This window comes from Somniosus microcephalus, unplaced genomic scaffold, assembly GCF_052327205.1.
Source record: "Somniosus microcephalus isolate GS21.2 unplaced genomic scaffold, FLI_Smic_1.0 unresolved_chr1, whole genome shotgun sequence".
Taxonomy (NCBI): Eukaryota; Metazoa; Chordata; class Chondrichthyes; order Squaliformes; family Somniosidae; genus Somniosus; species Somniosus microcephalus.
Window position 1 is genome coordinate 9393947 of NW_028225179.1, and position 26595 is coordinate 9420541.

General features: G+C 52.8%; 2 protein-coding genes across 2 annotated transcripts in view; both read right to left on the bottom strand.

Moving 5' to 3' along the window:
- The window catches only part of LOC147093404 (uncharacterized), an 85090-nt gene extending 69516 nt beyond the window's left edge, over positions 1-15574 (bottom strand). The window contains exon 1 of the mRNA XM_085974206.1: positions 14455-15574. Coding sequence (XP_085830332.1) covers positions 14455-15396 — 942 coding nt within the window. The 5' untranslated portion in view covers positions 15397-15574. The remainder of the gene's footprint in view (positions 1-14454) is intronic.
- LOC147093406 (NACHT, LRR and PYD domains-containing protein 3-like) lies at positions 2222-5941 on the bottom strand. The gene is made up of 4 exons (XM_085974153.1): positions 5886-5941; positions 3829-3999; positions 3520-3687; positions 2222-3347 (listed from the first exon to the last, which is right to left on the bottom strand). The coding sequence occupies exons 1-4, from the start codon at positions 5939-5941 to the stop codon at positions 3260-3262; spliced, it is 483 nt and encodes a 160-aa protein (XP_085830279.1). The 3' UTR covers positions 2222-3259.
- Positions 15575-26595: the final 11021 nt, after the last annotated feature.

The following is a 26595-nucleotide window of genomic DNA, read 5'->3' on the forward strand; positions in this document are numbered from 1 at the left end:
ACATACAGACACACTCACACAGACTCTGCAATTTGCAGACACACAGACACCCACTCACATACAGACACACTCACACAGACTCTGCAATTTACAGACACACAGACACCCACTCACATACAGACACACTCACACAGACTCTGCAATTTGCAGACACACAGACACCCACTCACATACAGACACACTCACACAGACTCTACAATTTGCAGACACATAGACACCCACTCACATACAGACACACTCACACAGACTCTACAATTTGCAGACACATAGACACCCACGCACACACACACTCACACAGAATCTGCAATTTGCAGACACACTCTTCTTCTTCTTAGGCAGTCCCTCGGAACCGAGGATGACTTGCTTCCACATTAAAAATGAGTTCTCAGGTGACTGATGAGTCCAATGTGGGACCGACAGTCTCTGTCACAGGTGGGGCAGATGGTGGTTGAAGGGGCGGGTGGGTGGGGTGCTTGGGTTGATGTGCGCTCCTTGCGCTGCCTGTGCTTGGCTTCCGCTTGCTCCCGGCGAAGAGACTCGAGGTGTTCGGCGCATTCCCGGATGCTTCTCCTTGACTTTGTGCGGTCTTGGGCCAGGGATTCCCAGGTGTCAGTGGGGATGTTACACTTTTTCAAGGAGGTTTTGAGGGTGTCCTTGAAGCGTTTCCACTGCCCACCTGGGGCTCTCTTGCTGTGCCGGAGCTCCGAGTAGAGCGCTTGTATTGGGAGTCTCGTTTCGGGCATGCGGACAATGTGACCCGTCCATCGGAGCTGATCCAGCGTGGTCAAAACTTCACTGCTGGGGATGTTGGCCTGAGCAAGAACACTGATGTTGGTGCGTCTATCCTGCCAATGGATTTGCAGGACCTTGCGGAGGCAGCGTTGGTGGTACCTCTCCAGTGCTTTGAGGTGCCTGCTGTACATGGTCCATGTCTCTGAGTCATACAGCAGGGTGGGTATCACTGCTGCTCTGTAGACCATGAGCTTAGTGCCGGGTTTGAGGTCCTGGTCTTCAAACACTCTCTTCCTCAGGCGACCGAAGGCTGCACTGGCACACTGAAGGTGGTGTTGGACTTCGTCATCGATGACAGACACCCACTCACATACAGACACACTCACACAGACTCTACAATTTGCAGACACACAGACACTCGCTCACATACAGACACACTCGCATAGACTCTACAATTTGCAGACACAGACACTCACTCACATACAGACACACTCGCACAGACTCTGCAATTTGCAGACACTCACACTCACACATCCATTTTGAAAGGGGTGCAGCCTGGGAGCAGTGGAGTCATGTGACCCTGTGGCTGGGCCTCTGACCTCACAATGGGAGATGACGCAATCAGCTCGAGCTGGAAACCCTTAAATTAAATTAAAATCAAATCAACGGCCTGAAATGGTCACACAATGGGAGCAGTGACGTCATCAATTGTAATGTTCACACAATGGGAGCAGTGACATCATCAATTGTAATGTTCACACAATGGGAGCAGTGACATCATCAATTGTAATGGTCACACAATGGGAGCAGTGACGTCATCAATTGTAATGGTCACACAATGGGAGCAGTGACGTCATCAATTGTAATGGTCACACAATGGGAGCAGTGACATCATCAATTGTAATGTTCACACAATGGGAGCAGTGACGTCATCAATTGTAATGTTCACACAATGGGAGCAGTGACGTCATCAATTGTAATGTTCACACAATGGGAGCAGTGATGGCATCAATTGTAATGTTCACACAATGGGAGCAGTGACATCATCAATTGTAATGTTCACACAATGGGAGCAGTGACGTCATCAATTGTAATGTTCACACAATGGGAGCAGTGATGGCATCAATTGTAATGTTCACACAATGGGAGCAGTGACGTCATCAATTGTAATGTTCACACAATGGGAGCAGTGATGGCATCAATTGTAATGTTCACACAATGGGAGCAGTGACATCATCAATTGTAATGTTCACACAATGGGAGCAGTGACGTCATCAATTGTAATGTTCACACAATGGGAGCAGTGACGTCATCAATTGTAATGTTCACACAATGGGAGCAGTGACGTCATCAATTGTAATGTTCACACAATGGGAGCAGTGACGTCATCAATTGTAATGTTCACACAAGGGGAGCAGTGATGGCATCAATTGTAATGTTCACACAATGGGAGCAGTGACATCATCAATTGTAATCAAATCAAATCAAATCAACTTTTATTGTCATTGTTAGTGCACAAGTGCAGTACAACGAAATGTAGGCTTGCGGCTCCCGAGAGTGTACATTTGGATTAAGACATTTAAACATTCAACATACATTTGGCTTGTAGTATATTAACATAAATATAACCATAATAAAGTGCATTGGCAGATGTGCAGGCTTTAGAGTTTATTTGTGGAGTTCAGTAGGATGACAGCCCTGGGAAAGAAGCTGTTCCTAAATCTGGTCGTACGGGTGCGAATGCATCTGTAGTGTCTCCCAGATGGCAGGAGGGTGAACAGACTGTGGCTGGGGTGGGTAGGGTCTTTGATGATGGACCGTGACCTCCGTAGGCAGCGTTTCTGGTATATGTGCTCTATGGTCGGTAGCCGGGTGCCGGTAATGCGTTGGGCAGTTTTGACTACCCGCTGCAGGGCTTTCCGGTCATAGTAGCTACAGCTGCCATACCATACTGTGATACAGTTTGTCAGGATGCGCTCTATAATGCAGCAGTAAAAGTTAGAGAGGATCAGGGGTGACAGATTACATCCCTTCAGCCTCCTTAGGAAATATAGGCGCTGCTGGGCCTTCTTCACCAGAGAGGAGGTGTTGAGGGACCAGGAGAGGTCTTCCGTGATGTGGACTCCGAGGAACTTAAAGCTGTCCACCCTTTCCACCTCCGCCCCATTGATGTGGATGGGGGTGTGACTTCCGCCTTTGGACTTCCTGAAGTCCACAATGATTTCTTTTGTTTTCTTGGTGTTAAGGGCCAGACACTGCTCCCACACAATGGGAGCAGTGACGTCACCAATTGTAATGGTCACACAATGGGAGCAGTGACATCATCAATTGTAATGGTCACACAATGGGAGCAGCGATGTCATCAATTGTAATGGTCACACAATGGGAGCAGTGACATCATCAATTGTAATGGTCACACAATGGGAGCAGCGATGTCATCAATTGTAATGCTCACACAATGGGAGCAGTGACGTCATCAATTGTAATGGTCACACAATGGGAGCAGTGACGTCATCAATTGGAATGTTCACACAGACACACTCAGTCCGGGTCTTGTTTCCTGCAGCGCACACAGGAGTCTCTCTCCAGATGAACTGAACTGATTCCTCCACAGCCTGAAACAGATTAAAGATTAAACAGGAAATAAACAGATTGAACATCAGTGTAAACAACCGCAAGACAGGGGTTAATACTTCAATAATAATTACAGACAAATATTACTCAGAAAAGTGACTGAATCCCATTGATATTTTATTTATTGCATTAAACATTAACACAAACACTCACCCGATCCACTCCAGACTCCTGCAGGTCAGTATGAGGCGGCGGAGAGCGGGGACAGATCGGTCTGTGAAGGAGTTTGATCCCAGGGTCAGAATCCTCAGTGAGCGGTTTGTACTGAGAGCGGAGGTGAGATCCTCAGTACAAGAATCTGTGAGACCGACACGACTCAGACTGGGGATCAGAGAGAGAAATAACAGGAATCAGAGTAAATCCCCAGAGTTTATTAATAACACTATTACTGATACTACTAATAATGTGCAGTGTCAGACATCCAGTTATTATAAACACTATCTCACACAGTCTGGTACTTACTGCAGTTTCTGTATTTTACAGTCCGGGATCCTCAAAGCCGCAGACACTAGTTTCACTCCTGAATCTCCCAGTTTATTATCACTCAGGCTCAGATCCATCAGTGAGCGGTTTGTACTGAGAGCGGAGGCGAGATCCTCGGTACAAGAATCTGTGAGACCGATAGACCATAGACTGGGGATCAGAGAGAGAAATAATAGGAATCAGAGTAAATCCCCAGAGTTTATTAATAACACTATTACTGATACTAATAATAATGTGCAGTGTCAGACATCCAGTTATTGTAAACACAATCTCACACAGTCTGGTACTTACTGCAGTGTCTGTATTTTACAGTCCAGGTTCCTCAGAGCTGCAGACTGTAAATCTCCCAGATTATTGTTGCTTAGTATAAACACAAACAGAGAGAGAGAAACAAACTGAATCAATGATATAATTTTCTCTCCCGGATATTACAGCAATCACAAAGTATTTCAGGAAATTAATAACTCGGTTTTCCCCGTCGGTGGAGGGCCGGGTCGGGTGGGGCAGGGTTCGAGGTTGGGTCGGGGCCGGGGTTGGGGTCAGTGGAAGGTGGGGCTGGGGTCGGTGGAGGGTCGGGTGGGGTCGGGGTCGGTGGAGGGTCGGGTGGGGTCGGGGTCGGTGGAGGGTCGGGTGGGGTCAGAGTCGGTGGACGGTCGGGTGGGGCCAGGGTCGGGTCGGGTGGGGCCGGGGTTGGTGGAGGGTCGGGTGGGGTCAGGGTCGGATCGGGTGGGGCCAGGGTCAGGTGGGGCCGGAGGAGGGTCGGGTGGGGCCTGGGGAGGGTCAGGTGGGGCCGGTGGAGGGTCGTGTGGGGCCGGGGTCGGTGGAGGGTCAGGTGGGGCCCGGGTCGGTGGAGGGTCGGGTGGGGTCGGTGGAGGGTCGGGTGGGGCCAGGGTCGTTGGAGGGTCGGGTGCGGCCGGGGTCGGGGTCAGGTTGGGTGGGGCCGGGGTCGGTGGAGTGTCGGGTGGGGCTGGGGTCGGTCGAGGGTCGGGTGCGGCCGGGGTCGGTGGAGGGTTGGGTGGGGCCGGGGGAGGGTCGGGTGGGGCCGGCGGTTGGTGGAGGGTCGGGTGGGGCCAGGTTCGGTGGAAGGTCGGCTGGGGTTGGGGTCGGTGGAGGGTCGGGTGGGGTCGGTGAAGGGTCGGGTGAGGTCGGGGTTGGTGGAGGGTCGGATGGGGTCGGGGTCGGTGAAGGGTTGGGTGGGGCTGGGTTCCGGTGGGGCCAGGGTCAGTGGAGGGTCGGTGGAGGGTCGGGTGGGGCCGGGGTCGGTGGAGGGTTGGGTGGGGTTGGGGTCATGTAGGGCCGGGGTTGGGTTGGGTCGGGTGGGGTCGGGGTTGGTGGAGGGTTGGGTGGGGTCAGGGTCGGGGTCAGTGGAGTCGGGTCGGGTGGGGCTGGTGTCAGTTGAGGATCAGGTGGGGCTGGGGGAGGGTCGGGTGGAGTCGGGGTCGGTGGAGGGTCGGGTCGGCTGGTGGCGGTGGAGTGTCGGGTGGGGTCGGTGGAGGGTTGGGTGGGGTCGGGTAGGCCGGGGTCGGTGGAGGGTCGGGTGGGCCGGGGTTAGTGGAGGGTCGGGTGGGCCGGGGTCAGTGGAGGGTTGGGTGGGATCGGGTGGGGTCAGTGGAGGGCCGGGTTGGGTCAGTGTCGGTTGGGGTGTCGGGTGGGGCCGGGGTCGGGGGAAGGTTGGGTGGGGCCAGTGGAGGGTCGGGTGGGGTCGGTGGAGGGTCAGGTAAAGTCACCCATGATAACAGCTGTGCCCTTATTGCACGCGTCTCTAATTTCCCATTTAATGCCATCCCCAACCTCCGCATTATTGTTTGGAGGTCTGTATACCACTCTCACTAACATTACACGAGGTCAGCCCACTGGATGGAACCTCAGGTGCCCTGAGTTTGTTCTCCAGTCCCGATTGCCCCCTTACATCAGTATCCCCTCACTTTTATACCCTGCACTGATCCATCTCTGGCACCTGACTCTTTGTCTTCTCTGCTGGGTTTTGGCAGGAAGCGAGGAAAAGACAGCTGGAAGTTCACTAATCTGTGATTTACAAGGGCACATTCTCTGGTCCCCAACAGTTACTTTTCTTCAGTAATGTTCTCATCATCCCTAAACTAACATGCCTTCTGTTAATTATGTTATTTCTTATAGTTTCACAATTATATGTATGAACAGCACACATTATAATTTAATCTATTCTACTACTCACTCTGCTTTGAGCTTATATTGTGTTTAATAACAGACAAACTCTGTTCTTTCCCCTGATCTGATTACAGATTCCAACCAGTCAATTCAGTGAATGGAATGTCTTATCAGTGTTGCCATAGCGACCTGTCTGCAGTGAAACACCTGTTTGAATTTCTAACTCAGACTAAACTTCTCTTTCCCATAATACACATTGGCCTAGAAATTCAGTGGTTTGCGCCAGCCGCTAGCGCCTTAGGAGGAGGAGATGTGGGGTACTAAGCGGCTAGCGCCCGGGCGCAGTGCGATCTGCGCCTCTCGCGAACTTCAGTTAAGATTTAGCGGCGGCGCAAAGCCTTTGCGCATGCTCAGCTGCGCGCGCATATCCTGACGTCATTTCATGGTGCAACGCCCTTTGTGCGCCCCAAACCGGAAATTCAGTGGCGCCGGCCTATTGTGCGCCTGGCGCCCCTAGCGACTGGTAGAGGGGAACGGTTCCCAGTCGCTGCGGGGCGCGGGGGGCGCTAATTAAAGGGCACTCCTCCTGCAGTATAAATGGCAGCCATTTTGCACCACTCCTTCTTTGTGAGAGACGGATCTTTGGAGAGAGACAAAGGTAGAGAGGTTTCTGGTTTGGCTCAACACTCGCACAGGTACTTGTGGCTTCAGGCCACAGCTTTGCACTTGTCTTTAACTTCAGAGCCATAGCATTGATTGGAAACATATAATGGGGGCTGCAATGGGTGGAAACGTTGGGCTTCTCCATTGCATTCAAAGGGCTCAGAGACGCCGTGAGAGAGTGCCAGTCATGGCCAGACGGAGAAGGGGCAACAGGCATCGGCAAAGGAGGCCTTACCCACCCAGGGTATACCGCCAGCAGTTCTCATATCTGAACATGTCTGAGGAGCAGTGTGTTCGGAGGCTGCGATTCAGAAGGGCGGTGGTCACTGAGATCTGCCACCTGCTTTGCGGAGATCTGCAGCCACAGCTGAGGAGCAGGACGTCTCTGTCGGTGGCAGTGAAGGTGACGGTGTCTCTCAACTTCTATGCCACCGGCTCCTTCCAATCCGCTACTGGGGACATTTCCAACATCTCCCAGTTTGCGGTACATTGCTGCATCCGCCAGGTGACCAATGCCCTTTTCAGAAGGAGACGTCAGTTCATCTCCTTCTCCATGACCGTTGACAAGCAGCAACAGCGTGCAATGGGCTTTGCAGCATTAGCAGGCTTCCCCATGGTGCAGGGCGCGATTGACTGCATGCATGTGGCTTTGCGGGCACCTCTGGAGAATGCCGAGGATTACCGCAACCGGAAGGGCTACCATTTGCTCAACGTGCAGTTGGTGTGTGACCACAGGCAGCTCATCCTAGCTGTCAATGCCCGCTTTCCAGGCAGCAGCCACGATGCCTTCATCCTGCGCCAGACTTCTGTGGCAGACATGTTCGAGGCCCAGCCTCACCCACGAGGATGGCTTCTCGGGGACAAAGGCTATCCTTTGTGCACCTGGCTGATGACCCCGCTCCGTGCACCCAGCACCCCTGCTGAAGAGGGATGCAATGACAGCCATCAAGCAACCAGGAACATCATTGAGCAAACAATCAGCGTCCTGAAGCAACGGTTCCGCTGTCTGGATTGTTCCGGAGGAGCCCTACAGTACTCGCCTGAGCGAGTCTCCCATTTCGTTGTCGTGTGCTGCATGCTGCACAACCTGGCTATCCGCAGGACTCAGCCACTGCCACCAGACATTGGAGGACCACCAGAGGAGGAGGAGGAGGAGGAGGAGGAGGAGGACCAGCACAGGAGGGAGGCAGAAAGTGCAAGGGCCGCCCGTCGGCGGCTTATTGCACGTCGGTTCTAGGCCCCCTCTCAGGGAATGGCTTGTGCCAATGGCAGAAGATGAATGTAGCCACTCCACAAGCCCTCAGCCGAGCAGGGCAACTAGGACTTCCAAAAGAAAGCATGGACAGTGCGATTTAAGAAAATGTATTACTATGATACCTCTGTGCCCTTCCCACATAACAAACTAATGGAGAGAAACCCCCCCCCAAAAACACAAATAGACCAGTCTCGGCCTTTACAAGTAAAACAAATAGACCAGTCTCGGCCTTTCCAAAAACACAAATAGACCAGTCTCGGCCTTTACAAGTAAAACAAATACACCAGTATTGGCCTTTACAAGTAAAACAAAACATTTGGCCACACCTTCTACTTTTTCCCCTGCGAGGGTGATGCGTTTCACATCCGTGACTGGCCCCTACCCGCCCTGCAGCTCCTCCTCAATGGGACCCCAGTGGCTGCAGCAAGGCTGGGGGAAGGCTGCTGAGGGTCAGATGGTGAGACGGCAGATGCCCTTGGGGGTCGGCCTGGACCAGCTCTGGGCCTGGAGGGGCTGGCTGCTGACTGCTCCAACTCTGCTTGGGCAGCAGCAGTCTGTCCAGCGGCTGGTGGCAGCTGCAATGGAGGAGTGACAGTTTTGGCTGCAGGAATGCTGCCAACCTGACAGATCACAGGTACTCCCTGGTCGGCTGATACATTGGCACTCGCACGGGCCAGCACTGCAGCATGCGCAGCAATCTGCTGAAGCACAGACTGCTGGGCTGCTGCGGCGCGGCGAGTGCCCTGGCAATGCCTGGCCGATCCAGCGAGGGTGGCAGCAGTTAGTGCCCGTGTGGCCCTGGTCTGTGTCTGCATGGCACCAGCCAGTGAATGCACGGCACGACTGAGCACTTGGCTAGAAGCCGCCTGTGATGCAGCGAAGTCCTGCTGACTCCTAGCCTGTGCTGCTGCGAAGTCCTGCAGACTCCTGGCCTGTGCTGCACTGAATTGTTGCAGACTCCTGGCCTGTGCTGCCCCGAATTCCTGCACACTCCTTGACAGTGACTCTATGGAGTCAGGCATCCTTGCCACTGCAGCCATGAGCTCAGTGTGCCTGTGCTCAGCCTGGGCGCCCATTTCCGCTAGGATCCGCACCTCCTCTGCGCTCACCGTAGCAGGACTGGAGGCCGCACTCACCCTCCGGGGAGAAGGCCGCCAAGCTTCCCCACCCCTCCCGCATTGCTGCAGCCCGCTGGTCCCCGGAGCTTCACTATCCTCCGAACCTTCTCCCCTGCTCCCCTCCAGGGAAGACGTGTCACCATCATGGCCATGGGCTGCCTCGGCTGAGGGTGTCCCTGATGGTCTGGCTTCCCCTTCCTCCTCCTCTATGTCTGACTCAGACACAGTGCCAGCTTGAGGGGCCGCCTCCTCACCTGGCGAGTCACCATCTGAAAGCAGGGAGGCACAAGAGTTGCTTTAGAGTGAGGACAGGGCGGCAGCGAGGGAGGCATGAGTGCTGCTATGCACTGCATTGGTCCGACAGTGGCAAAGGATGCTGTTCTGAGGCGCAAGTGGAAAGAGAGAGGTCAAAAAGGTGATGCCCTTACCATTGGGGCCCACAACAGGGCCGGCATCTCCACTGGCGATGGGCCAATCAGCCGGCCTGACATAATGCACTCCACACGCTGCTCCAGGTCGCAGAGCTGTTTGAGGTCAGGATGGCCTCCCCCGGTCTGACGCTGCTGCCTTCGGTTGTGCGCCAGCTTGCCCTGCAAGAGAAAGGACGGCCTCTAAGTACAGTGTGAAGCCCTGGTCTTGTCTGCACTGCTTCCCATGGTGGACTAGCCCTGACAGTGTGAAGCCCTGATCTTGTCTGCACTGCCTCCCATGGTGGACTAGCCCTGACAGTGTGAAGCCCTGATCTTGTCTGCACTGCCTCCCATAGTGGACTAGCCCTGACAGCGTGAAGACCTGATCTTGTCTGCACTACCTCCCATGGTGGACTAACCCTGACAGTGTGAAGCCCTGATCTTGTCTGCACTGCCTCCCATGGTGGACTAGCCCTGACAGTGTGAAGCCCTGATCTTGTCTGCACTGCCTCCCATGGTGGACTAGCCCTGACAGTGTGAAGCCCTGATCTTGTCTGCACTGCCTCCCATGGTGGACTAGCCCTGACAGTGTGAAGCCCTGATCTTGTCTGCACTGCCTCCCATGGTGGACTAGCCCTGACAGTGTGAAGCCCTGATCTTGTCTGCACTGCCTCCCATGGTGGACTAGCCCTGACAGCGTGAAGCCCTGATCTTGTCTGCACTGCCTCCCATGGTGGAATAGCCCTGACAGTGTGTTAAGTCCTGAATGTGCAAGTGATTTTCATGACAGTCCCATAGCTGCTGGATGAGGGCTGGGCATTAGGGCTTTCAGGTCCCTTTGCCCATAAACTGAGGTGCACATGCAGGGATGAGGAGGACACTGGAAAGGGTACTCACCCTGACAACCTGAGTGAGGTCGTTGAACTTTCTTTGGCATTGTACAGGAGTCCTGGCAACCACGCTGTTTGACACCTCCCTCCAGGCTTTCCGATAGGCACTGGGCAGCGGCCTCCTGCCACCTTCAGGGAACAGAACATGGTGCCTGCGCGCCACTGCGCCAACTAGCACCCTCAGGTCACCCTCGCTGAAGCGCTGCGCTCTCTCCCTGGCCTTCTCCATTGTCCTGGGCGTTGAACAGATCAAGCAGCAGTGGTCAGGCCTTGCTTCAGGGCTGCAGTGTGCAGGGTGTGGCAGCCAAACAAATCCACCCTCCCCCTTTAAGAGCTGGCCGACGCCAGAGTGTCTGCCTTCAATCAGCAACTCGCCGCACCTGCGCTGCGCCCGCCCTCGGGGGTATCGCCCCGGACCGCTGGCTTAGCGCCTAATGATAGTCGTGCATCGCCTGTTTTAGCGCAGCAGCAACCTCTTGGGGCGATGCAACTGAATATCGGTGAAGGTGGCGCTAAGTTGCGCCGGGCGCAAACTTTAGCGGCCGCCCGGCTGTAGCGCCCCAAACGTGGCTATACTGAATTTCTAGGCCATTATATCAGACATTTGATGTCAATGAATTTTAGCCTTGTTATGTTAATATCTCTAAAACCTACAAGAAAGAAAGACTTGCATTTATATAGCACCTTTCACCACCTCAGGACATCGCAATGTGCTTCACAGCCAATGAAGTACTTTGGAAGTGTAGTCACTGACAGTGCTGTATTGTAGGAAACAAGCGGCTCAGATACACAAATCTTTAAAAGTGGGAGGAGAAGTTAAGGCTCACGGTATTAAAGAGAGTGGGGCAGCGTGGATAGGAAGTTTTGTAAAGGACAGAGAGTAGTGGTTAATGGATGTTCAGACTGGAGGGATGTAAACAGTGGTGTCCCCCAGGGTCAGTGTTGGGACCATTGCTCTTCTCAATATAGACAAATGATCTGGGCGTGGGTTTATGGAGCACAAGATCAAAATATCTAGATGAGACTACAATAGGGAGTGTGGGGAACTGTGAAGAGTGATTTCAATGTGATATACATGGGTTAGTAGATTGAACAGGGAGAGGTCAGATGAAATTTAGTGTAGAGATATGTGAAGTGATACATTTTGGGAGGAAAAATGAGGGGAAATGTACATTTTAAGTTGAAACATACAAGATTTTGAGGGGTATTGACAGGGTAGATGCTGAGAGGTTGTTTCCCCTTGCTGGAGTGTCTAGAACTAAGGGGCATAATCTCAGGATAAGGGGTCAGCCATTTAAGACTGAGATAAGGAGGAATTTCTGCACTCAGAGGGTTGTGAATCTTCAGAATTCTCTGCCCCAGAGGGCTGTGAATGCTCAGTCTTTGAGTATATTCAAGGCTGAGATAGATATATAGATAATTGGACTCGAGGGGAATCAAGGGATATGGGGATCGGGTGGGAAAGTGGAGTTGAGGTCGATGATCAGCCATGATCTTATTGAATGGCGGAGCAGGCTCGAGGGGCCATGTGACCCTCTCCTGCTCCTAATTCTTGTGTTCTTATGTAAAACTTTAAAAGGAGTAGAGGAGCAGAGTGATTTAAGAGTTCAGGTACAGTGGTGTTCCACAGGGATCAGTGCTGGGATCACTGTTGTTCATAAACGATTTGGACTCGGGAATCAGAAGAACAATTTCAAAGTTTGTCGATAACACCAAAAAAGGTAGAGTTAATACTGAGGAAGACAAAATGCAAGAAGACATTAATGAATTTCAGCATGGGGTTGTAATTGGCAAATGAATATCACTATAGATCAGTGTGAGGTGGTGTGTTAATGAATTTCACTATAGATCAGTGTGAGGTGGTGTGTTAATGAATTTCACTATAGATCAGTGTGAGGCGGTGTGTTAATCAATTTCACTATAGATCAGTGTGAGGTGGTGAGTTAATGAATTTCACTATAGATCAGTGTGAGATGGTGTATTAATGAATTTCACTGTAGAGCAGTGTGAGTCGGTGTGTTAATGAATTTCACTGTAGAGCAGTGTGAGGTGGTGTGATAATGAATTTCACTATTGATCAGTGGGTTGTGGTGTGTTAATGAATGTCACTATAGATCAGTGTGAGGTGGTGTGTTAATGAATTTCACTATAGATCAGTGTGAGGTGGTGTGTTAATGAATTAAACTATAAATCAGTGTGAGGTGGTGTGTTAATGAATTTCACTGTAGATCAGTGTGAGGTGGTGTGTTAATGAATTTCACTATAGATCAGGGTGAGGTGGTGTGTTAATGAATTTCACTATAGATCAGTGTGAGGTGGTGTGTTAATGAATTTCACTGTAGATCAGTGTGAGGTGGTGTGTTATTGAATTTCGCTGTAGTTCAGTGTGAGGTGGTGTGTTAATGAATTTCACTGTAGATCAGTGTGAGGTGGTGTGTTATTGAATTTCACTGTAGTTCAGTGTGAGGTGGTGTGTTAATGAATTTCACTGTAGATCAGTGTGAGGTGGTGTGTTAATGAATTTCACTGTAGATCAGTGTGAGGTGGTGTGTTAATGAATTTCACTATAGATCAGGGTGAGGTGGTGTGTTAATGAATTTCACTATAGATCAGTGTGAGGTGGTGTGTTAATGAATTTCACTGTAGATCAGTGTGAGGTGGTGTGTTATTGAATTTCACTGTAGTTCAGTGTGAGGTGGTGTGTTAATGAATTTCACTGTAGATCAATGTGAGGTGGTGTGTTAATGAATTTCACTATAGATCAGTGTGAGGTGGTGTGTAATGAATTTCACTATAGATCAGTGTGAGGTGGTGTGTTAATGAATTTCACTTTAGATCAGTGTGAGGTGGTGTGTTAATGAATTTCACTATAGATCAGTGTGAGGTGGTGTGTTTTGGTGGGAAGAATAAGGAGGCCACTCACTATTTGGACAAGGGGGTGAAACTGGGTTGCTTTGTGCCTCCTGTGATATTCAGCGGGAGGTTAGCGGCGGCGGCAGCCGGTAGCGCCCTGCGGCACTGCACCGCCGGCAATGACGTCATCGCCATGCGCAGCGCCCCAGCTGCAACCTTGGGTCCTGACCGCTGACCTATCGCCGGACGATATGTCCAACAGGGTCAGGGGTCGTTCCTGCGGCCGCGTGACGCCACTTAAAGGGCAGGTGTCGGGCTGCAACTTTTTATTTTGGCCGACTGCCAGCACCTGCCCCTTCCCCTTTCTTCTTCGGGGTGTTGGTCGCGATCGCTCACCCGGCGTTCCTTTTGATCCAACACCCTGCTCCCCGGTGCTCCAGCAGGGCCCCGGTGTGCGCAGTGCTAGGCCACTCCCCTTTAATCAGGGAGAGAGGTCGGCTATGACACGATGCTATGTGCCGACGGGCGTGGCGCTGTTACACGAAGCACCGTGAAATTCACTGGTAGTGCTTCCAGTAGCACCCTGCCTCCTGCCTGGGGCGCTACCACTGAATTTAATGCACAGGGGCGCTAACTTTTTTGGGGCGCTAAAATTAGCCCCGGTGACATTAGCGACCCAAAGGGGGCATCACTGAATTTTCCTCCTAAGAGTCTAAATGGGCTGGAGGAGCAGAGGGATCCAGGGATACAGATACACAAATCACTAAAAGTAGCAACACAGGTTAATAAGGCCATTAAAAAAAAAACACTGTCTACATTCCTAAAGGAGCCTTCTGTTCCATGCCTAGGAGCTCTGAACCATAGCAGAGAGCGGCTGGGACACGTTTCTCACACGCCTCCAGATTAACCCACACGGGGACTTTGCTGTCAGTGAAGAGAGACAAGAAAGACCAAAGTGCCGTTTGCCCCTCTCAGTGTGGCCCTGAAGGATTGTGTCCAGGCTGGAGTTCTGTTCCCACCGTACGATCCTCCCCCAGATTGTCCTTTCTGAGCTCCAGCCAGGTGATGCTAAACACTCAGGTGGGAAAGACAAAAATCTACAACAATGTGTTTAAAACAAAGTTGATTTATTTGACATCTATCCAGAATATTAAACTCCAGCCCAGTTCCCGGAGTTATTAACATCAGCAGAAACAATCCCCACCTGTCAGAATGAACATGGTTCAGTCCTGGATGTGATTAACAGCAGCAAAAACAACAGAATCCAACCACTGCAGTCACTTGTGAACTCGCTGGTGTGTCAGCAGGTGGGATGACTGAGTGAATCCCTTCCCACACTCAGAGCAGGTGAACGGACTCTCCCCGGTGTGAACACGCTGGTGTCTCAGTAGGTTGGATGAATCAGTGAATCCCTTCCCACACTCAGAGCAGGTGAACGGACTCTCCCCAGTGTGAACTCGCTGGTGTGTCAGCAGGTTGGATGAATCAGTGAATCCCTTCCCACACACAGAGCAGGTGAACGGCCTCTCCCCAGTGTGAGTGCGCAGGTGTACAGTGAGGTCAGATGATCGTCTGAACCCAGTCCCGCAGTGAGAGCACCTGAACGGTCTCTCGTCAGTGTGAACACGTTGATGGTGTATCAGTTCCCCGGAACTTTTAAAGCACTTCCCACAGTCCGGGCAGTTAAAAGGTCTCTCATCAGTGTGAACTCGTTGGTGTCTCAGTCGGTTGGATGAATCAGTGAATCCCTTCCCACACACAGAGCAGGTGAACGGCCTCTCCCCAGTGTGAACTCGCTGGTGTGTCAGCAGGTGGGATGAGCGAGTGAATCCCTTCCCACACTCAGGGCAGGTGAACGGCCTCTCCCCAGTGTGAACTCGCTGGTGTATCAGCAGGTTGGATGAATTAGTGAATCCTGTCCCACACTCAGAGCAGGTGAACAGCCTCTCCCCAGTGTGAACTCGCTGGTGTGTCAGCAGGTTGGATGACTGAGTGAATCCCTTCCCACACTCAGAGCAGGTGAACGGTCTCTCCCCAATGTGAACACGCTGGTGTGTCTGAAGGTCAGATGACTGAGTGAATCCCTTCCCACACTCAGAGCAGGTGAACGGCCTCTCCCCAGTGTGAATGCGCTTGTGTCTTGATAGGCCAGAGGGTTGGTTGAAGCCTCGTCCACACACAGAACACGTGTACGGTTTCTCCCCGCTGTGAACGGTGCTTTTTGCTTCCATATTCAAAGGCCGATGATATTCAGATCCTGGTGAATCGAGTGACTGTCAGATCTTGACGTGATGTGTGGTTTGAGTTTCCCGTCTGCAAATCCTCCCCTTCTAATACCCTGTAAAATGAATTTAAAACAGGAAGCGTGAGAGTCAACCCACAAGAAAACAAAGGCAGGTTGTAAAATTGAGCTCAATGAATCTGGTCATTTGTGGGGCCGGCACTAGAAAAAAGTGACCATGAAAGCTGTCGTATTGTCATAAAAACCCAACTGGTTCACTAATGTCCTTTAGGGAAGGGAATCTGCCACCTGGTCTGGGCCTACACAAGACTCTGGCCTCTATGGGAGGAGAGAGAGAGAGGTGGGAGGGGGAGAAGGTAAGGAACTTTATACATCTGCAACTCGACCAGAACTTTAACAGAACCTCCCAAACCCGCAACCTCCAGCACCTAGAAGGACAAAGGCAGAAGGTGCATGGGAGCACCATCACTTCCAAGTTCTCCATGTCACACACCATCCTGACTTGGACATATATCGCCGTTGCTACATCATCACTGGGTCATAATCCTGGAACTCCTTACCGAACAACATTGTGGGAGTACCTTCACCACACGGACTGCAGCGGTTCAAGAAGGCGGCCCACCACCCCCTTCTCAATGGGCAACTGGGGATTGGCAATATTTGCTGCTCTTGCGAGCGACACCCACATCCCAAGAATGAATTAAAACAAATCTTACATTGTGCGGACAGTATCTGTGTAACAACCTAATCTCCCCTAGAATCCACCTCCCTTGACAGTCTCACATTGGAAATTGTTGGGTCCTCCTGGGCTCAGAAGTACTGGGGGTTAAACCCAGCAGCTTCTCCTCCATCTCCACTCCAGCTCAAACTGAAGCAACAAAAAGACCTTCACTGGTGGCCAGGGACCTACCTTCCGTCAGCCTGCAATAAAACTCTTCCCGACAGCTGCTGACTAATGGCGGCCGCAGCACCCACAATTCCCCGCGCCCCCGAAACCGCTCTAGCCAACACACTGATTTACCCGCTGAGAGTGCGCATGCTCCCCGGGGCTGCGGGCCATTCTGGGAGCCTGGCTCCTGTCCTTTTCCTGAGTCGGAATCGGTGGAACCGGCTGAAGAAACCGGGAAGCGGCGGCTCGGATGGGGGAGGCGCTGCACCCTGGGTTTCCTGGTGCCGAGGCCCTGGCCGCACGTCCGCCGGGCCCGGCCGCTCTGATTCTGATCGAGTTTTTTGATGAGGTAACAGATAGGGTTCATTGATGAGGGGAATGTGGTTGACATGGTGTACATGGATTTCCAAAAGGCGTTCGACAACTGCCACATAATAGGCTTGCCAGCAAAGTTGAAGGCCATGGAATAAAAGGGACAGTGGCAGCATGGATATGAAATTGGCTAAGTGACAGAAAACAGAGAGTAGTGGTGAACGATTGTTTTTCGAACTGGAGGAAGGTATACAGTGGTGTTCCCCAGGGGTCGGTACTAGGACTACTGCTTTTCTTGATATATATTAATGATTTAGACTTGGGTGTACAGGGCAGTTGCAAAATTTGTAGATGACACAAAACTTGGAAGTAAAGTGAACAGTGAGGAGGATAGTGATAGACTTCAAGAGGACATAGACATGCTGGTGGAATGGGCGGACACGTGGGAGATGAAATTTAACGCAGAAAAGTGCGAAGTGATACATTTTGGTAGGAAGATCGAGGAGAGGCAATATAAACTAAAGGGTACAATTCTAAAGTGGGTGCATGAACAGAGAGACCTGGGGGCATGTGTGCACGAATCATTGAAGGTGGCAGGGCAGGTTGAGAAAGTGGTTCAAAAAGCATACGGGATCCTGGGCTTGTGGAGTATTGTGTCTAATTCTGGGCACCGCACTTTATGAACGATGTGAAGGCCTCAGAGAGGGTGCAGAAAAGATTTACAAGAATGGTTCCAGGGATGAGGGACTTCAGTTATGTGGATAGACTGGAGAAGCTGGGGTTGTTCTCCTTAGAGCAAAGAAGGTTGAGAGGAGATTTGATGGAGGTGTTCAAAATCATGAGGGGTCAGGACAGAGTAGAGAGAAGCTGTTCCCATTGGTGGAAGGGTCGACAACCAGAGGACACAGATTTAAGGTGATTGGCAGAAGAACCAAATGTGACATGAGGAAAAACTTTTTTACTCAGCGAGTGGTTAGGATCTGGAATGCACTGCCTGAGAGGGAGGTGGAGGCAAATTCAATCATGGCTTTCAAAAGGGAATTGGATAAGTACCTGAAGTAAAGAAATTTGCAGGGTTACGGGGAAAGGGCGGGGAGTGGGACGAGCTGAAGTGGTCTTGCAGAGAGCCGGCACGAGCTCGACGGGCCGAATGGCCTCCTTCTGTGCTGTAACCATTTTATGATTCTGTAAAATCTTGGAAAGTTTGTGCCACAGAAGCACGGGGTTTATCTGCTTTTATTGATGAATTTAAAAAGTCTCTATTAAAATCTGAGCCAGTGTGTTGTGAGCTAAAGAGCCTTCTGTCCAATGAGGGGAATAAAGGCCCACAGCCTCCCCTGGCCCCGGGCCCAGAATAAGGGACTGGAGAAACTCGCTGCCCTGCGGATCAGACAATCAGCCGGTGCTAGTCCCGGCCCTCGGGCTCCCCGATTGGTTGGAGGACTTGCCGCTGGCTCGCTCCTCCAGCCCCGCCCTGCTTGCTCCCTACTGGTCGGAAGCTCCCGTCAATCAGGCCCTGGGCCCGGGTCATGTGTCCCCGAGGAGATCACGTGCTCCGTCCAACTGACGCCGCTCGGTCCGGGGCCTCACGGACTCTCAGGTTTTTCTATTTCACTTTGTTCTCTCCCGATCCACCCCTCCCCCACCACCCCGCACGATTCTCCACCCAATCGGAGCGGAGAAAACTCACTTTGCATCACCGATCGCGACTCTGGAACCGACACCAAGGCCTTTCCCCGGAATGGCCCGCGCCGACCCCGTCCGGCAGGATCCGAGTGCGCAGGCGCAGCTCCGAGTGTGGGAGGGGGGGTTGGTGTCCTCTGGGCATGCGCAGAGGTGACCGGGAGGGGTCGCTGTGCCGGACTCAGTCCAAACCGCCGCTCTCTGTGCGCATGCGCGGACTATCGTCTGTCAATCAACCATCAGCCAGAAGAGGTCGCTGGTGAGACCAGTGAAGAAAGAAAGACTTGCATTTCTATAGCGCCTTTCACCACCACCGGACGTCCCAAAGTGCTTTACAGCCAATGAAGTACTTTTGAAGTGTAGTGACTGTTGTAATGTAGTAGATGCGGCAGTCAAATAGCGCACAGCAAGCTCCCACAAACAGCAAAGTGATAATGACCAGATAATCTATCTTTTTGTTAACTCTGTTTCTCTCTCTACGGATGTTGCCTGGCCTGCTGAGTGTATCCAGCATTTCCTGTTGTTATTTCAGATTTCCAGCATCCGCAATATTTTGCTATTATCCTTTTGTTTCATTGATTGAGGGATAAACATTGGCTAGGACACCGGGGATATTTCCCCTGCTCTTTCCCACATTACAACAGTGACTACACCTCAAAAGTACTTCATTGGCTGTAAAGCACTTCAAGACGTCTGCTGGTCATGAAAGCACTATATAAATGCAAGTCTTTCTTTCTCAAAATAGTGTCATGGGATCTTTTACATCCACCTGAGAGAGCAGACAGGGCCTCAGTATAATGTCTCATCCGAAAGACGCCACCTCTGACAGTGCCTCAGCACTGCACTGGAGTGTCAGCCTGGATTTTTGTGCTCAAGTCTCTGGAGTGGGACTTGAACCCACAACCTTATGCCTCAGAGGCAAGAGTGCTACCATAGAGTCATAGATTTATAGAGCACAGAAAGAGGCCCTTCGCCCATCGTGTCCGCGCCGGCCATCAAGCCCTGTCTATTCTAATCCCATTTTCCAGCACTTGGTCCATAGCCTTGTATGCTATGGTGCTTCAAGTGCTCATCTAAATGCTTCTTGAATGTTGTGAGGGTTCCTGCCTCTACCACCCTTTCAGGCAGTGAGTTCCAGATTCCAACCACCCTCTGGGTGAAATTTTTTTTCCTCAAATCCCCTCTAAACCTCCTGCCCCTTACCTTGAAACTATGCCCCCTGGTTATTGACCCCTCTACTAAGGGGAAAAGTTCCTTTCTATCTACCCTATGCCCCTCATAATTTTGTACACCTCAATCAGGTCCCCCCTCAGCCTTCTCTGCTCTAAGGAAAACAACCCCAGCCTGTCCAGTCTCTCTTCATAGCTGAAGCGTTCCAACCCAGGTAACACCCTGGTGAATCTCCTCTGCACCCTCTCCAATGCAATCACATCCTTCCTATAGTGTGGCAACCAGAACTGCACACAGTATTCCAGCTGTGGCCTAACTAGCGTTTTGTACAGCTCCATCATAACCTCCCTGCTCTTGCCTTCATTAGCCGAGGCATAGAATATAAGTATCCTATATGCCTTCTTAACCACCCTATCTAGCTGTCCTGCTGCCCTCAGGGATCTATGTACATGCACACCAAGGTCCCTCTGACCCTCTGTCCTTCCTAGGGTTCTACCATTCATTGTGTATTCCCTTGTTAGTCCTCCCAAAATGCATCACCTCACACTTTTCAGGGTTAAATTCCATTTGCCACTGTGCTGCCCATCTAACCAACCCGTCTATATTCTCCTGTAGCCTGAGGCTTCCCTCCTCGCTATTTACCACTCCACCAATTTTCATGTCATCTGCGAACTTACTGATCATACCTCCTACATTCATATCTAAATCATTAATGTACACTACAAACAGCAAAGGACCCAGACCCTGTGGTACACCACTGGACACAGGCTTCCAGTCACAAAAACAACCTTCGACCATCACCCTCTGCCTCCTGCCACTAAGCCAATTTTGAATCCAATGTGCCAAATTGCCCTGGATTCCATGGGCTCTTACCTTCTTGACCAGTCTCCCATGTGGGACTTTGTCAAAAGCCTTACTGAAGTCCATGTAGACTGCATCAACTGGACTGCCCTCATCCACACACCTAGTCACCCCCATCAAAAAATTCAATCAAATTAGTTAGACATGATCTCCCCCTGACAAAGCCATGCTGACTATCCTTGATTAATCCTTGCCTCTCCAAGTGGAGACTAATTCTGTCCCTCAGAATTTTTTCCAATAATTTCCCTACCACTGATGTTCGGCTCACTGGCCTGTAATTCCCTGGTTTATCCCTACTACTACCCTTCTTGAATAATGGTACTAAGTTAGCTGTTCTCCAGTCCTCTGGCACCTCCCCTGTGGCCAGAGAGGTTCTGAAAATTTGTGTCAGAGCCCCTGCAATCTCCTCCCTTGCCTCACACAGCAGGCTGGGATACATCTCGTCTGGGCCTGGGGGTTTATCCACTTTTAAACCCGCTAAAACCACTAGTACCTCCTCCCTCTCAATACTAATTTGTTCAAGTATATCACAATCCCCCTGCCTGATTTCTATGCCTGCATCATCCTTCTCCATAGTGAACACAGATGCAAAATATTAATTTAAAACCTCACCTACATCTTCTGGCTCTACACACAGCTTGCCACTTTGGTCCCTAATGGACTCTACTCTTTCCCTGGTTATCCTCTTGCCCTTAATATACTAATGAAACATCTTGGGATTTTCCTTTATTTTGCCTGCCAGTGTTTTTTAATGACCCCTCTTTGTTCTCCTAATTTCTTTTTTAAATACCCCCCTGCACCTTCTATACTCCTCTAGGTCTTCCACTGCTTTTAGTCCTTTGTATCTGCCAAAAGCCTCCCTTTTTTTCCTAAACCATACTTGTATGTCCCTTGACATCCAGGGTTCCCTGGGCTTGTTGGTCCCACCCTTGACCTTTACGGGAACATGTTGGCGTTGTACTCTCTCTATTTCCTTTCTGAAAGACTCCCACTGCCCTGATGTGGATTTTCCTATAAGTAGCTGATCCCAGTCCACTTTGGCCAGATCCTGCCTTATCATATTAAAATCGGCCTTCCTCCAATTTAGAACCTTTATTTCTGGCCCATCTTTGTCCTTTTCCATGACTACCTTAAATCTCACCGAATTATGGTCACTGTCACCAAAGTGCTCACCTACTAACACTTCTACCACTTGCCCGGCCACATTCCCTAGAATTAGGTCCAGTACCGCCCCTCTCTTGTAGGACTTTCTACATGCTGGCTGAAAAAGCTCTCCTGGATGCACTTTAAGAATTCTGCACCCTCTAAGCCTTTCACACTCTGACTATCCCAGTTAATATTGGGGAAGTTGAAATCCCCCACTATTATTACCCTGTGGCATTGCCACATTGGGGAAACACTGTGTGTATGTAGATAAACCTGTATAATCCCCTTTTAACTGCTGTATTCCCCTCCCCCCGCAAGACAGTTGCAAGCTGAGAGGAATAAGGCACGTTCAGACTTGCCTGCTGCTGAGAGAAGGAAAACCAATCAGGTTCCAGCAGGTGACCAATCCGTGAGTCATCACAGGTTCGCGGGCTTCACGAATTCAGTGCTGTATTGTGAGAGTTGGAGTAAAGACCTATTTCTTGTAGCTCGCTGTGTTGCCTATTTCTTTACGCGGGAGACTGTAGTCCCCCACATTGATGACCCCGAATGTCGGCGGCCGAAGCCCCCGACTCACGCAGCCCCATAGAGGCCAGCAACGACCCGATGGCAACCAGCAGCAGCCTGATGTCGGCCGGCGCCGCATCCTTGAAGCTCCCCACCTTCTGGGAACACCAAGCACCAGCTTGGTTCGCGCACTCGGAGGCCCAATTCACCCTTCGCAGGGTTCAAGATGATGAAGAAAGGTACCTCCACGTAGTCTCAGCACTAGCAAGCTCTACCGCCGCCGAAGTTCTCGACCTGCTGGGGAACCCACCACAGACCGGCAAGTACTCAACCATTAAGGGCCGCTTGCTGCAGGCTTACGGCCTGTCCAAGGAGGAGAGGGCCCGCAGGCTTCTCTCACTACCAGGCCTCGGCGATTCTACCCCGACCCAGTTGATGAACCGGATGCTTGCACTCCTGGGCTCTGAACCGCAGTGCTTCTTGTTTCGGGCCCTTTTCCTCAGCCTGCTTCCTCAGCAGGTACAGACTGCCCTCGCGGGGTCCCCGATCACGGACTGCGTACAACTGGCAGCCGCCGCGGACAAAGTCTTCGCCGTCGCCCAACTCGGCTGTGCAGCCGCGAGGCTCCCCGACACCACCGAGCGCGCGCCGCCACGCCAGGCCGCAGAACTATGCTACTACCATGCGCGTTTCGGCCACAAGGCCCAATGCTGCAGAGCACCCTGCTCTTTCGATCAAACCAAGATGGCCACCCGGCCCAACGCACCAGCCCCGCGCCGCCGCCTAGGCCCGCTTGACTGCACCCCCGCCGCCACGATGGCTATCGGCACCGCAGGTAAACTGCTGTACATAACCGACTCTCTTTCAGGGCGCAGATTCCTTTGCGACACCGGAGCCCAATGCAGCATAATTCCTGCCTCCCAGCTCGACATCCAGGCAGGCCGCAGTGGCCCACCCCTCGTGGCGGCAAATGGCGCAGCCATTGCTACTTTCGGAAAGCGACGGGCTGAGGTTTGTTTCAACGGCCAGCAATTTACGTGGGATTTCATGATGGCCTCGGTGGCACATCCCTTGCTGGGCGCCGATTTTCTTTGCGCCCACGGACTCCTGGTCGACGTCCGCGACAGGCGCCTGGTCGACGCAGCAACTTTCGCTTCACTGGCCTGCCAGCAGAGCAACAGCCCGGCCCTCGTCGGGTCCTGCTCCACCCCGGCGCATGACGACTACGCCCGCTTACTCGCAGATTTCCCGAGGCTCACACAACCGACCTTCTCAGCCGCGGCAGCCAAGCATGGGGTCGAGCACCACATCGCCACTACGGGACCACCAGTGTTCGCTCGAGCCAGATGCCTGGATCCAGCCAAGATGGCGGTGGCCAAGGAAGAATTCGTCACGATGGAAAAACTGGGCATCATCCGCCGCTCGAACAGCCCTTGGTCGTCCCCCCTCCACATTGTGCCCAAGCCGGGCGGTGGCTGGTGCCCCTGCGGCGACTACAGACGGCTCAACGATGCCACCACGCCCGATAGATACCCCATTCCGCACATCCAAGACTTCTCGGCACACCTAGCAGGAAAGTCCGTCTTTTCCAAGGTTGACCTGATTCGCGGCTACCATCAGGTCCCCGTCCACCACGCAGACGTCCAGAAGACGGCGGTCATCACCCCCTTCGGACTGTTCGAGTTCCTGCGCATGCCCTTCGGGCTTAAGAACGCCGCACAGGCCTTCCAACGGCTCATGGACTCCGTCCTACGGGACCTGAGCTTCCTGTTCGTCTATCTGGATGATATCCTCATGGCCAGCACCAGCAAGGCCGAGCACATCGCGCATTTGCGCTCCCTTTTCCAGCGCCTCAGCCAACACGGGCTAATCGTCAACCCGGCCAAATGCCAGTTCAGAGCAGCCCAAATTGACTTTCTCGGCCACAGAATCTCGCCAAGGGGCGCCATTCCCCTACCTTCCAAGGTGCAGGCGGTGGCGGACTTCCCCCAGCCCACCTCGGTCAAGGCGCTGCAGGAATTTTTGGGGATGGTCAATTTCTATCACCGGTTCGTGCCCAAGGCCGCCGCACTCATGCGCCCCCTCTATGAAGCCACCAGGGGCAAAACGGGCAAAGAGCAACTCACCTGGTCCAGCGAGATGGCGACAGCCTTCCACCAGACCAAAAGCGCCTTGGCCAATGCCACACTACTGGCCCACCCCATCCCAGGCGCCAAGACCGCCCTCACCATGGACGCCTCGGATTACGCCGTCGGCGCCGTCCAGCAACAGTGGGTCGAAGGCGCGTTGCAGCCACTGGCATTTTTCAGCCGACAAGCTGCACAAGAACGAGCAGGCCTACAGCACATTCGACAGAGAGCTCCTGGCCCTGTTCCTGGCAATCCGGCACTTCCATTTCATCCTGGAAGGCCGGCGGTTCACCGCATTCGTGGACCACAAGCCGCTCACTTTCGCCATGGCCAAAGTAACCGAACCCTGGTCCGCGCGCCAACAGCACCAACTCAACTTCATCTCGGAGTTCACCACGGACATCCGCCACGTCGCCGGCAAGGACAATTTGGTGGCCGACTGCCTCTCAAGACCCTCGCTCCACGCAGTGCACCTGGGCGTCGACTACGCCAGCATGGTGAGAGACCAGGCCGCCGATGCAGAGATCCAGGCCCTCAGGACGTCAACTACCAGCCTCACCCTGGCCGACATCCACTTCCACGCAGCCGGCACAACCCTCCTGTGCGACGTCTCAGTCCCCTCGCCTAGGCCGGTCGTCCCATCCGCCTGCTGCAAGCGAGTTTTCGACATCATCCACGGCCTCTCACATCCAGGGATGCGTGCGTCTCAGAAACTTATGTCCACCAAGTTCGTCTGGCCTGGACTTCACAAGGATGTGAGAGACTGGACCAACACATGCGTGGCGTGTCAGCGCGCTAAGGTCCAGCAGCACACCAAGGCGCCATTGGAGTGTTTCCCGGTGCCCGAGAGGCGTTTCGACCACGTCCACGTCGATCTGGTAGGCCCCTTGCCGCCATCGCACGGTATTACACACTTGCTCACGATCGTCGACCGCACCACCAGATGGCCCGAGGTGGTTCACCTCGCCTCCACCACCACGACCGACGTCGCGCGAGCATTCGTCTCGACATGGGTGGCCCGGTTCGGCGTGCCGACCGACATATCCTCGGACAGAGGCCCCCAGTTCACCTCCCACTTGTGGAATGCCATCACCGCCGGCCTCGGCACCAAGTTGCACAGGACAACAGCTTACCACCCGCAGGCCAACGGGCTCTGCGAGCGCTTTCATCGTTCTTTGAAAGCCTCCCTCCACGCCAGCCTGGCCGACACCAGCTGGATCGACAAACTACCCTGGGTTCTCCTGGGATTGCGCACCGCACCCAAAGAGGACCTCCGCGCCTCCGCGGCCGAGATGGTCTACGGCCAACCGCTCAGAGTACCAGGCGACTTCCTCCCCCTGACAACGGAGCCGTGGTCGGCTGACAGACAGCTTTCCCTGCACCAGGACGCGGCCCAGCAATTCCGTCCAGTGCCCACTTCGCAACACGGCCCGCAGCCGTCCTACGTGCCTCGAGACTTACGACATGCGGAGTTCGTCTTCGTGCGCCGGGACGCGCACAGAGGCCCGCTGCAGGCACCATGCACCGGCCCCTTCCCAGTATTGGAGACGGGGGACAAAGCTTTTCTTATCGACGTCGGCGGGAAGCCGGACCTTATTTCAGTAGACCGCCTCAAACCGACGCACCTGGACCTCAGCTTCCCGTTTCGGCCGGCTCTTCCCCCACGGCGGGGCAGACCTCCCGCGTTGGCGGCGGCCCCACAAGAGGACCAAGACACGCCAGAACCTTACTTCCCGGCCGCCGCCCCACCTTCGCCGGCAGCCCGTCCAGCTAGCCCACCGGCAGACCAGCCGCCAGACCAACCGACGAACCAACCGGCCGACCTCCCAGACAGCCATCCTCACACGCCAGATGTCTACTACAGCCGCTACGGCCGCTTGGTCAAACCGCCGCAGAGACTGTCTTTTACAGTTAACGAGGATTCTGGGGGGGGCGTAAGTGGCGTTGCCACATTGGGGAAACACTGTGTGTATGTAGATAAACCTGTATAATCCCCTTTTAACTGCTGTATTCCCCTCCCCCCGCAAGACAGTTGCAAGCTGAGAGGAATAAGGCACGTTCAGACTTGCCTGCTACTGAGAGAAGGAAAACCAATCAGGTTCCAGCAGGGGACCAATCCGTGAGTCATCACAGGTTCGCGGGCTTCACGAATTCAGTGCTGTATTGTGAGAGTTGGAGTAAAGACCTATTTCTTGTAGCTCGCGGTGTTGCCTATTTCTTTACGCGGGAGACCGTAGTCCCCCACAACCCTATTATTTGCACACTTCTCTGAGATTTGCCTACATATCTGTTCCTCTATCTGCCCCTGACTGTTTGGGGGCCTATAGTACACGCCCAGCAAAGTGCTTGCCCCCTTTTTGTTTTTAAGTTCTACCCATACGGCCTCATTAGAGGAACCTGTTAATATATCATCCCTCCTTACAGCAGTAATTGACTCCTTAATTAATATTGCGACACCCCCTCCTCTTTTACCCCCCCCTCTGTCTCGCCT